The sequence below is a fragment of the Telopea speciosissima genome, chromosome 6 (assembly GCF_018873765.1).
Source record: "Telopea speciosissima isolate NSW1024214 ecotype Mountain lineage chromosome 6, Tspe_v1, whole genome shotgun sequence".
In the NCBI taxonomy this organism is placed as follows: domain Eukaryota; kingdom Viridiplantae; phylum Streptophyta; class Magnoliopsida; order Proteales; family Proteaceae; genus Telopea; species Telopea speciosissima.
In genome coordinates this window covers 43,580,313-43,593,717 of record NC_057921.1, presented here as the reverse complement: position 1 = coordinate 43,593,717, position 13,405 = coordinate 43,580,313, and the positions used below count along the sequence as shown (strand labels likewise).

The 13,405-nt window shown below is 43.6% G+C and overlaps 1 protein-coding gene across 1 annotated transcript in view; it reads right to left on the bottom strand.

Annotated features, from left to right (window-relative positions):
• The window catches only part of LOC122664344 (helicase-like transcription factor CHR28), a 126,586-nt gene that overhangs the window by 93,227 nt on the left and 19,954 nt on the right, over positions 1 to 13,405 (bottom strand). The window contains exon 7 of the mRNA XM_043860120.1: positions 6,714 to 6,844. Within this exon, the coding sequence (XP_043716055.1) occupies positions 6,714 to 6,844 (131 nt within the window). The remainder of the gene's footprint in view (positions 1 to 6,713; positions 6,845 to 13,405) is intronic.

Sequence of the window (13,405 nt, the reverse complement as noted above, 5' to 3'; positions counted from 1 at the left end):
ATATTAATTTGCTCTATCTTACATGTTTGAATTTATTTATGTAAATTACATGACAACAGATTCTGAATAACCATATTGGGCAACAAACTAGGTAGACAATCCTAAATATAAACATAAAATAGTAATAAGGCTTCAACTATGTACATTAGTGTATAAAAGCAGCCCTTTTTACATCTGAAAATAACAGAACACCAATTTCTCACAGAACCCCCGACTCCCCACTTGAAATTTGTTAGGCTTTTAATTAAAAAAATTTCCAATAATTTTCCAACCAAGTTCCATATAAAATTTTAAAACTGGACAAATTTTATGGTGTTTGCTTACAATGGTGCTTTCAATGGAAAATGGCTGTAAAACAAGGGCCGCACCATCACCACACAGATATCTGTACCCTTGACCGTCTCATACCAACTGATGGCATGGGCAGAAGGTTCTGAAAGGTGCGAACACCCACACCTATCATCTCCACCCTTAAATCACAGAGTTTGCAAAACTCTGGACTCTGATTGAGATGGTTAAACACATATGACCATGCTCAGAGTGATGACATTTCTGGGACAGAGGCGGCATCGGAATTTTCAGGAAAATTTTACACTTGTTTTTAGGACCAAATTTACTGGCCAGAACATGTAAAACGAATGGGCTCCCACAATAAATTTTTGCTCTCCCTTTAATGTAAATTGAATGAACCAGGCAATGCCTGAAATTTTGCATTTCCAGCCCGTTTTACACAAAAAAAGGAGCCTAAGGAACCTATCTAGTCAATGTCAACACAGATAACCAGGTAGGATCAGGAATATTCATCAAAGATCTTACAAATATTTTCATTACAGTTAATACTGAACCACCACCACAAAAATCCTCCCACCAGCCACCCATCCCCTTTCAAAGAGAAGGGAATAATCTCTTCAATTATCATTCATAAAAATTTCATTCAGCAGTCCTATATTTCTTTATGAATGAAATAACTGACTACTACTCTGTCTATAGGCCTTCGATTCCACCGGGGTCTTACGGTCTCTGAGAAAGGGGAGAACTACCTAACTAAAGAAGATAAGTAGTTAGTGTTGAAGTTAAGTTTTAATTTGATCGAATTCACCATGAGTGAAGTGAAGTAGCATAAACATAGCCAAAAATGAAGTAAAATCACCATGAGCTCCTCACCTCCTCCTCCACCTCCGACCACCATCACCCCCTCCACCATCACCGTACCCTCCACTCTCTCCACCACCATCCCCACGCCCCCCCGCCACCAACATAGACTCCGCCACCACCATCTCCAGCACTACAACCACCCCCGCCACCTTAGCAACCCCCCCCCCCCAGTGGTCCAAAAACCTGGTCATCCCTTCTCTCTCACCCACCTTCTTCCTCAAGCTCAGGCCTCTCCCTCCATTTTGTTAAGCCCTCTCCTACCTATCTAGGACTACATTACATGGTCATTGCCCGTCATCGCCCTACCCTAGCGTACTATCGCAAGAGGTACAAAAGTGTCCCCTTAGGACTTCGGCGCCCTACCCCCTTTAGTTTTCCATGTCTGCGGGATTCTTTTGGAATGTCAGGGGTCTTAATTCCCTGGCCAAACATCATGAAATTAAAGCCCTTATCAAGTCTTCTCATTCATCCTTCTGCGCCCTTCTTGAAACTCGAGTCCTCCAATCCAATGCCCCTCGCATTGTCGCTTCCATAGCCCCTCTTGGTCCTTCATATCCAACTACAACCATTCTCCTAATGGGCGTATTTGGATCCTTTGGGACCCCTCCAAGATCCACATCTCCTTTTCCCACTCCTCCCCTCAGTTTATTCGCCTCTTCTGCTCCATCCCTAACTCCTCCCTCTCCTTCTTCCTCACGGTGGTTTATGCCTTCAACCGGGCTGCCGACCGTTCTTCCCTTTGGGATGATTTGGTTCTCCTTAAAGCCAGATCTGGATCCCTTCCCTGGGGGATTGGGGGTGACTTCAATGTCGTCAGATTTCAATCTGAGAAAATTGGAAGTCGCCCTCTTGATTCCCATTCTGTCAATGCTTTCAATGACTGCTTTGAGGAAGTTGGTATTGATGATCTTAGATGGTCTGGGGGCCCCCTAACTTGGTACAATCGCAGAGGGGGGCTAGACCAAATTGCTTGCAAGCTGGATCGCTTCCTCATCAATGAAGCTTGGCTCTCCACCTTTCCCCATTCCCATGCCAATTTCCTTCTTCAAGGACTGTCTGACCACAGCCCTTGTCATCTCCTTATTCAACAATACCCTTTCTTTGGCCCTAAACCTTTTAAATTTTTCAACATGTGGACATCTCATCCCCACTACCTCCCAACCATCCTCAAAGCCTGGAACCCTCCCAATTCCAGTCCCTCCCTCACTCTCATTGCTTTCGCCAAAAATCTTCATCTTACCAAATCTGCCCTCAAATCTTAGAACTCTTCCACCTTTGGCAATATCCCTTCCCGGGTCTCCTCTTGCCGATCCGACCTGGCCAGTGTGCAATCTCGCCTTCAATCGGATCCACTCAATCCCTCGCTCGCTGCTGAGGAGAAAAACTTTCTGAAGAGCTCTCTTCCCTCCCCTCTAATGAAGAAAGTTTTCTCAGCCAAAAACCCCGTATTAAGTGGCTGGAGCTTGGAGATTCAAACACGGCTTTCTTCCACCGTTCTTCAAAAGCCAGATTGAGCTCCAATTCCATTACCTTACTCATTGCCCGTGATGGATCCCAACTTTCCTCTGTCCTCGACATCAAGTCTGAGGCTGTCTCCTTTTTCACCTCCCTCTTTAATCCCCCCCCCTTCCCCCTTCCTCACCCCTCCCCCGTGGCTTAATCAACAAATTTGTTCCCTCCTCCTTGGCTAGCTCTCTCCTTGCCCTCCCTTCGGGCGATGAGATCTCCAAGGCTATCCTTTCCCATAAATCCAATAAAGCCCCGGGCCCTGATGGATTCAATATGGGGTTTTTCCTCAGCTGCTGGGATCATTTCAAAGAGGACCTCTTCAAAGCCGTCCACAGCTTCTTCTTTAATCCCAGCCAGCTTGCCCAGGTCAATCAAACTTTCCTTTGCCTCATCCCTAAAAAAGATGGAGCCTCCTCTTTGTCTGATTTTCGGCCTATCTCTCTTTGCAATCTTCTTTACAAGTTCATTGCAAAGATCTTGGCTAACAGAATTCAACTTCTCATCCCTTCCTTAGTTAGCCCAAACCAATCGACTTTCATCTCTGGTAGGAGCATTGCGGACAATATCATTCTCTGCTCCGAAATTGTGCGTGGCTTTGATCGAAAATCCCACTCGCCCGCTACCCTTATGAAGATTGACCTCCACAAAGCTTTTGATTCCCTCATATGAGACTTCATCTGCGATGTGCTTGCCCAAATGGGTTTCCCCCCGACTTTCATCAGGTGGATCTTTGCCTGCATCTCCTCCCCCTCTTTCTCTGTCATTGTCAATGGCTCCCCCGCAGGTTTTTTCCACTCTCAAGTCGGGATCCGTCAAGGATGCCCCCTCTCTCCCTTCCTCTTCTCTCTGGCCCTGGAAGTCCTCTTGAAGAGCATCCAAGCCAAAACTGATCTCCACCTCCTCTCCCCTATTCCCAAGTGTAAACACCTCAACTTAACCCACCTGGCCTTTGCGGATGATTTAATGATCTTTTCCAAGGCCTCCCCCTCTTCTATTTCTGCCATCATGTCTTCCCTTCATCTCTTCGAGAGTCTTTCTGGCCTCCGAATCAACCTCCTTAAATCCAAGCTTTTTCTCTCTGGGATCTTGAATTTCGATAAAGACTTCCTTCTGCGCCTGACGGGCTTTTCCCTGGGCTCCTTCCCAATGAAATACCTAGGCCTCCCCCTCATCCCTGCTAGGCTCTCTAGTCACCACTGCACCCCCATACTTCACAATATCCGCAAGCGCCTCCAACTCTGGAAAGGCAAACTCCTCTCCTATGCGGGTAGGTTTGAATGCATTAGATCGGTTCTCCAATCTTCCTACGTTTATTGGTGTGGTATCTTTGGCCTCCCTAAAACCACCATCAAAACCATGGAGAACTATTTCTGCGATTTCCTTCGGAAAGGGAAGGAAACATCCAAATTCCTCCATCCAATTAGTTGGAAATCCATCTGCCTTCCCAAATCAGAAGGAGGCCTTGGCATCCGCCATATCCGCAACTCCAATACGGCTGGAATTCTGAAGCTTATTTGGAAAACCTCCTCTAAGCATGACTCCATTTGGGTTCATTGGGTCTACTCCCATCTCCTCAAGAATGACTCCATTTGGACCGTCCCCACTCCTTCAGATTCCTCCTGGGTCTGGCGCAAGATCCTCCTCCTCCGCCCTTTGGCTCTTAGAGCCACCTCCTCCTATATTGTTGATGGATCCTCCATCTCTTTCTGGCTTGACCCCTGGCACCCTAATGGGATCCTCTACAACTTCTTTGGGGCTAGATCAAGTTACTCCATCGGCATCCCCAAGACCGCTCCCCTTTCCTCCATTATCTATCATGGTTCCTAGTCCCCCCTCCCCCCTTCCCCTCACCCTCTCCCTGATCTGGCACTCCCTCCCCCCTCCCCCCTCTCGATCGGACAAGGTTATTTGGCTCCCCTCCCCCAACGGCCTCTTTAGCTTTATATCTGCTTGAAACTTTGTTAGAACCCAGGCCCCTACTATCCTTTGGCATAAGCTAGTCTGGTTCAAAGGTCACACCCCTAGCCACAGCTTCTTAGCCTGGAGAATCCTAAACCTTTTCCTCCCCACCCAAGCCTTCCTCCTTCACCGTAGAATCCCAGTCTCCCCTTCTTGCATCCTCTGTTGAAACGGTTCTGAAGACATTGACCACCTTTTCTTTGCTTGCCCATTTTCTTCTACCATCTGGAAAAAAGCCCTTTCTTCTATTTGGCCTCGCAGTAGGAGACCCTCCCCTTCGCTAGAGAATGGCTCTGGATGGTCATGACCTTCCCTGGATGTTCTATCTACGACACTGTTGGTAAGCTTGTGTTTGGCGCAGCCCTGTACCACACCTGGATGGAGAGGAACCTTAGGAGATGGACCTCCAATTCTCGGTCCTTTGATCAGATTTGGAAAGCCATCTCTTTGGATGTTTCCTCTAACTTGACTCTTCTCCCCCAAAAGGCCATTTGTGACTCCCTAAGGAACAGGCATATTGTTGTTTCCTGGGGTTTAGATAGTGCTCTTTTACGGCCCCACTCCCTTTCTTAGTTTGGTTTGGGGCTTTTTTCTCCCCCCCCCCTTCTGTTTTCCCCTTGTATATTCCCCATCCCCCTCTCTCTTTTCCTCGTTTTGGTAATATATTATTTATCCACCAAAAAAAAAAATTTCATTACAGTTTGGCATACCACTACAAATGGTTTTCAGCAGTCTCTACAAGCTTTACTTCTCATGAGAGGTGTTTTCATGCTTGTTTTACCATTTTCTTATGTATCCCCATCAATCCCAGTATACAATGTTCTCATCGGTTGTGATCTCTGTTAGTTAAAACGCGTTCAAAACGCGAATAAAACGGCGTACCGTTTTTTTGCCGTTTTAAACGCGAATTGCTGAACTGGTCTCAAAGAGACAGGAAAAAATGTGAGCAGCTGAAGAAAAAGTTCTAAACGTTTGTCCGTATTTTTGAAAGAAAAAAACGGCATTTGCAAATTCCATTCCCAAAAACCCAAAGTCAACCGCTCTTAAGACACTAGCCTGAAAAGAAAGAAAAGTAAGAAAATAGCAATGGAATCTCAGAAGTCAGTAACACTTAGACCCAGACACCCAGTCTCAAAGCTCCAGTATGGACGAAAGCATGAAATGACGGTGATTAGATTTTTTGATCCTTTTTTTTTTGCTACAATCCATCCATTTGATCAGTTACCTTTTTCATAATGGAGATACAATTAATGAATTGATTGATGGAAATGTTGACTAGATAAGGCCCAACTTCAATCAGACGGTAGATGAAAATCTTAGGGGAGTACACGATAATAAGGAGTCTCTGCAGCACAGCTTCAGTCTTCAGGGTCATTTTCCGGTGTGACAGTGATTAGATATTAATAGATAAGAAACTACCATCTAAACTGTTAAATTGGAATCTCTTCGCCAGTTGTCTCCAGGCCATGGTTTTCTTTGGGTATAAAAGTTAATAAATTATTTACCAATTTACGTGTATATTGCCATTTTTTTGGCACCGTATTGTTCAAATTTAAACGTTTAAAACGTGTACCGTCTGTTTTCGTCTTTTTGTTGTATCTACCGTATTTGACCGTATTTTTTACCGCCCCGTTCATATTTTGATCCGTTTAAAACACGTCCGTACCGAACACCTTTTTTTGCCGTTCCCGTTTTAACTAACAATGGTTGTGATCTGGAGGGAATAGAACAGGGTACCTATATCGACAGTCTAAAGCATGTATTTCAGGTGGGTGTCAACATTAAAATACTATCCACCATCAGCAACATATACATGAGGCAACAGGTCAGCAAACACCAGTAATAAATTGGTCAGAATAAACATCATCATAATCTCAAATTGCAGGTCAAGACATCAAGATCCAATCAAGATGAAGATATTCAATTAAGAACATTACGCATTTGAGGTACTAGTCCTTGAAATCCATTATAAACATGCCGATACAAACAAAAAAATTTCTAATGACAGATCAGATATCCTAGCCATGAAGAGTAAATCCAGCTCAGTTTTAGATAATCAAAAAGAAAACAAGTGTGAGCATCATCAATACCTTGAACTGCAAACGTGAATCTGCTTCTAGGTTTAAATAGAAGGCCCGTTCCTCAGTAGAGAACTCCACCTTTGTCAAGTATACTGATTTTGGGGGTAATTTAATAATAGGCTCTCCGTCAAGCAGCGTGCCTATACCAAAATGGTCAACAATCAGTGCAGCCAAGCCATGAGCAGGACTCAAAAGTACATGATACACTATGAAATATGAGTTAGTTACTACATAATGGAGGCTGGAAGGCTCATAGTACAGAGATTTGATTCTAGAACGAATGAGAGAATATGTGCATCAGTTTCCAAAGGAACTCCAAAGCTACTAGCTGTCGCTAGGCTTAGTCCTACTGCTGTTTCGTCATCTTCATTGACACTTTTATGCTTTCTACACTTCCGGGTTGCTGTCAATCATCTGCAATCACTTTTGATGCTATTTTAAGAGTTCTGGATTGCTGATGTGGGTACAGATGTTCATGATGTGTTTATTGATGTTATACAACCAGCAACCATGCTCCTACCACTTGGTTATTTAATCTCCTAAAATGAACCTGAAGTATTAGGGTTCAGCTTTGGTCATCCATTGGATGTAAAAGAGGAAAAGATGTCCCATCAAGATATTCAAGTCTTCATAGCAGATGAGCTGGCCAGGGAAGGTGCCTCAAGGAGTACATATATATAGGGCCATATCCATTATGCCTTCACTTCATTCTTCTTGTTGTAGCATGATGTTCCCACATGGGGTTGTTGTCAAGGCGTCACCTAGGCATCCAGGGTGCCTTGGTCACCTTGTTGATGTCTCCTTGTATCCAGGCCCCTTCCAATGCCTTGGGTCGCATAGACAAAGTGAGAACTATGGGGTGTATCCATGTACCCTTATGTTTTGTATCCAATCTGCTTTTATTGCATACTATTAAAATGTTGCCCAGAAAAAATACAAAAAAGCTATACTATCCGGGGTATCCTTCAGCTAGCATTTGGGGTAGAATCATTAAATCTCTCTCATTAGTTTCAAAAATTCACCAAGACCTGACTTTTTTTTCTGACACACTTAACCATGACCTGATTTGAGTTCCCATTTCATAAAAAATTTACCATCAACTAATTGCTATCTATGCCTTCATTCTTTCCAATCGTTTCATTTATCAAGAACAGAGCATTCTCTCAAAAACCCAGCCCACACAAGGAACTTGACTAGCATCTCACCAGTCCAACTTGGCATCCCACCAAGGACTTCACTGCATCGTACAGAAATCAGCAAGGATGAGCTTAACAAATTGTTCAAATCGTTGGTAATGAGTATCATCCCCCATTCTTTATTTATACCTTCATGGAAATAAGCAAAATAGGAAACCCCTATGTATGGTAGGGAGAGTCCCTCTCAATTTAAATCTCTCTTCAACATAGAAGCTATCCTAAAACATTACAAAATAGAAACTAACTACTTAATCCTGTATAGGACTTAGATTCCAAATATTTGGGCATATAGAATTGAAGCATTTAATGCAAACTCAACCTCGAACCAGTGAAAACCAGTGAGAGATCGATTGCAGCCAGGATCAACATATTAAGGCCTTCAGTGAGTGCCGGCCACCTTGGCTGGCCTCCCTGGTGTGGTTCAGTCACCACCAAGGCCCCTCCCTCTCCCACCACCCGCCCCCTTCCCCTCTTCAGCCAGGCACCAGGTCCTTCTTGTGAAGGTCTTCCCCTGCACTTCGTTGCCCCTTCCTCTGTTGGAAGCTCCAAGGTTGCTTTCTGCCCATCTAGCCTTCTGAACCATGAAGTGAGCATCTGGCTCAATTCTTTGGTCGACCATTTCATTGGAAGCAGACCACCATTCCATATTGTTAAACTCTCCCTCTCTAAGTAATGGAGACTTCAAAGGAATGTAAAAACATACCTGATGGATAATGGTCTTTTCATTTTCAAGTTCTTGGGATGAAAAGGACAAGCTTCATGCACTGGAGGGAGGGAGGTCCATGGCAAGTTGGTCGGAAACAAATATTCCTCTGTCAATGGAATTGGCATCTGCAGCTTCATCAAAATTGATCTAAGCATCATTCCTCTGTGGATCTCCTTGCTTGGTCTCCCACTAAACTTTTGGTGTACTGATGGGCTCAGTATCGTTGGTTCAATGTTGGGAAAGCCTCTCTTTTCAGACGCAAGAACCAAAAGGAAAGATTGATTAGCTTTTGCTCGGATCTGCATCGAGGTCTCTGCCTAAGAACCCATTCCGTCCTCCATCACAGTTGCTGATGAATAAGGACACTCGCTCACACAAGAAGTTATCTACGAATGGAGCCCTCCCCGCTGCCTTGTCTACAGAGTCTTCGGGCATGGTTCCCATAAGTGTTTCCCCAAGATGGGTGAGGTTGTCGATCGTGAGGATCTTCCGATTTCCTCTGCCACCATAACCTCTGTGCTCCCAGAAACCACCACACCACCATCTACCCCCCTTCCCCTCACCGTCTCCCTCCTCATGGCCCAACCTCAGCTTCTGACCTTTGATCACCCAATCGTAGTCGTCGTCATATGGCCCCTCCCTTTTGAGAAAATCCCGCCTCTGGCTCTCCTCGGGGGCATGCGTCTGGCACTCTTCCCCTGTCGTTGGTCCATAGTCGTGCAAGGACCAACGGTAACAATCGGTTCTCCTACCTGCGGTCCGTGGAAGATAATAGCCCTGAAATGGCCTCAGTCCCTGACGCGGTGACAGTTACTCTCCCCCTGAATCGTCGCTTTCACCAGGAAGAGCTCCAGCCTGCGTCTGTTGTGTCCCGCCCTCCTGTTGCTGCATCAAAGCTGCTCTTTGTGCCCCAAACTGCTTCTATCGCCATCGCCTATGCTCCTGTCTCTCTCAGCTGCAACTCTACTACTGACGACCCGACTCTCCCCTGCCATTCTACACCTCTGCACCCTTCCCCTACAGTCGAAGGGTCTCCATCCTCTCTTCCTCCCTTTGGGCCTGCTACTTCAGCTTCCTCTCGCCCTCCCGTTGTCGGCTTATTGACTATAGAGGTTAACCCCTCTTCAATCCATCGATCCTCTCTCACTCCTCTCTTACCTATTCCTAATGCTAACCTTGGGGTGAGCCCCCCTCACACCTTATTTCCTTCTGCGCCCCTCCCCTCTTCGACTCCTGATCCCACTGGTCCAGCCTCTTTGCTCGGCCCACTTAATTGTATCCCTTTGGACCCTTCAACCCTCTCCTCTGGCCCATCTCACTTAGCCTGTCCTTCCTTGGTTTCTTCCCTTGCGCCCCATCTCTCTCCCTCCGTCCCTTTTCAGCCTCCTATTGTCCCTTGTCCCCCATTTGTGTTTACCACCGATGCGAAACAAGCTCCTCTCCTTATCCTAAGAAACGGCCATACAAAGATTTTGCTTTGCCTTGTATCGAGAAGATTTTGCCTCTTAATATGGATATTAGAGGAATGGTTCAAGATTTCGCGAAATATTGCCGATATATCGGGATATTTCGGAAATCTCGACAGTACCGAGACGAACTGGCAAGGCGAAATGGAAAAAGTTCATATTTCGGTGATATTACAGGATATTTCGTGATATTTTGGGATATTTCGGCCATATTTCGTGATATTTCTTGTGAGTCTTGCACTCTTGTGAGTTGTGAACTTGTGACTTTGTGTATTGACTATTGAGTAATGAGTATTGACTATTGAATATTGAACTATTAACTATTATGGAGTTTATGAGTTTTGAGTTATGACTTATGCGTTATTTTTGTTTCATTATTTTGTTTAAATTTCTTATGTCTTTTAGTACCTAATCAATGTGTATTTAACTATTTATACATCAGGGTCGGCGACCGTACACTATCAATCAAGGGTGCAAACCCAAAACACCACTTTGAGTTCATTTTTTTTGCAATATGAGGGTTTAAATGTGTTTATTTAGCTTAAATAAGGGTATACATGAAGTATTAGGCCTTAATATGGCCAAAAACCCACCGAGATGGAGTGCCGAAATATGGCAGAAAAAATACCATATTTCGGTATATTTCAGATATTTCAGCCATCTCGACCAGCTCGAGATACCGAGATATCGCGAGGTTTTAAACTATGATTAGAGGTCATGGCCTCTATCGTGGCAGTTCGGATCCCGCTGTTGGGTAGTGCACTTTCATCGTTTTTGGGCATTGTTTCCTAATTTCCTTTTTATGATCAGGCTTTCACCCTTCTAGTGGGTTGGGGGTTCCCCCCTTCTTTTTTGCAGGCCCTCGCCTTTTCCTATGTATTGGCAGGGCCTTGTAATTGGCTTGTGCTTGTTTGTCCTCTCCCCCCCCCCCCCCCACTTTCTTTCCTTTGGTAATGAATTTTTTATTCATCCAAAAAAAAAAACACAATAAGGAAGAACAAATTGAATAACTGAAACTTTTTATTCCTTTCTTCTGTTTACATATGAAAGAAGAACATAAAGGATAAGAAGAAGAAGAGGGAGATATGGAAGGGGGGATAGAGTTGACTCTCTCAGCCTCTCATCCTCTCACCCATGGTCTCTCACCAGACCATCACTGCGTCTCACAGCTTCAACCATAATTCTATTCTTCAATCTCTGTCCTCTTTTCTGCTCAGTCACATACTCTTATTTATATACAAAGCAACCCATTCCTAATCTAAATAAGAAACCAAAGAATCCTAGGAAAAGGAAACTTCTTTCATAAAACCCAAACATAGAAACTAAATTTTAGTTAATAAAATCCCCCACGCAAGGAACAAATACTTCCTAAAACCTAGGACTAAAAAGGGCTGTGTAATCCTTAAAAGACTTCTCCACGCAATGGCCATGGGGCCCACAAGATCTGGGGAATATTCCCTCAAATTCTTCTCCACATATTGGCCATGGGGCCCACCAAATCTGAAGAATAATGTTCCAAAGGATATTCCACGCAGTCACCAATTTTCCCAGAAAATAGTCAATACGCAAGATTGGAATTGTTTCCTAATTTATCTCCAAATTCTTCACCATAAGAGCTGGATGTGGGCCAAGAAAGCTGTCGGTTATCACCCAAGTTAGTGCTAATCGATGGCACATAACCTGGAAGTATTTAGGCCAAAAATATAGACGTAAATCTAGTATGAGGAAGAAAAAAAAACTGGTTTGATGACCTTCTTAGCTGGTTCGATGAAGACAAAAATCTGGGCAGATTTCTGCCATCGATCAACATCACCATTACAATAGTAAACCCAAAAATACTAAGCCCATTGCCCATAGAACATATTAGTCCATTCTTGGTCCAGTTTGATGGCATGGTTTGCTGCTGGACTTTTTGTTCTTCTGAATTGCATCAACTCTCGCTATCTTGAAAAGAACTCGCCCATGAGGTTTGTAGTGAGGCCGAATAAGATCAACACGATCGTCCTTCAATCGGAGGTAGAATTCAACAACCCTCAATATCGTCCCGGCAACATAGTGACTTTGCTGTCCCTCCATAGCTCTACTACCAAATAATAGGGTTTTCTAATCACCTAAGGATTAGGGTTAGAAAACCTCATGTAATCCAGGATCGTAGGGATTAGGGACTCAAAAATGAAACCAGAATTTAGCAACTTTCCAAATAGCACCATTGGTTTAGAAACTAAACTCATAAATGGCAAGTTGCCAAAATTAAAGGCTAGATTTGAAGATATGAGGTCATCTCAAAAATAGCAAGTAACTAAAACAGAAACATAAAATAGATTTAGTAACTAGGGGGGACAGAATTAGAAAGTAACTGAAATAGAAATTCCACATTTAGTAACTATTGCGAAATAGAAAGTGGGAACCAGATTTGAAGAAATCAAAGGGTTAACAAAATAGTAAGTTGTTGAAAATAGAAATTCAGATTTAGCCTACAGAAAAAACAGCAACCAGTGTAAGAAATAGCAAGTGAAACCAAAATAGAAAGTGGGGATGAAATTAGTAACCAAGGAGGCAAAGTAAGAAGAGTGTGTACAAAATAGATACTAGGACAGGTATGTTGCTGTGTTGCTGCCGTAGGACACCAAGGAGAGGAATGATCTGAAACTTTAATGGAAGAAGGAGAATAAAAAAGAAGATAGAATAATAAGTGTTACCTGCAAAAATCTGAGAAGAGAAGAGAGAAGGAGAAGAAGAGCTCACAGCCGTGAGCAGTCTATTGAATTAATGAATAAAGATTAAAGAGATATACAAAAATATATATAGGACTAGGGGCAAAGTAGGAAAACCAAAAAGAAAAAGAACACACACAAAACGAGACCCACAAGGGCTCTTGGTATTAGCGCCAGGCGCTAATCCCGAGACCCATTAATGGGCCCCACAACTCCACACTTCTAACAATAAGGATATGAACTAGGCTTCCCACCTAGAACTTGACTAGCATCTCACCAGTCCAACTTGGCCTCCCACCAAACTACCATGCATCTCGCAGCAAAGGATTTCTGAATCTCACAGAAATCAGCAACCATAAGCTTAACAAATTGTTCAAATCATTGGTACTGGGTATGATCCCTACTCTTTATTTATAACTACATGGAAATAAGAAAAATAGAAAACCCCTATGTATGATAGGGAGAATTCCTTACAACTTAAGTCTCTCTTCAAAATAGAAGCTATTCTAGACCATTACAAAATAGAAACTAATTACTCAATCCTGTATGGGACTTAAATTCCTAATATTTAGGTTTATAGAATTGGCGCATTACAATAGTAAACCCAAAAATACCCATG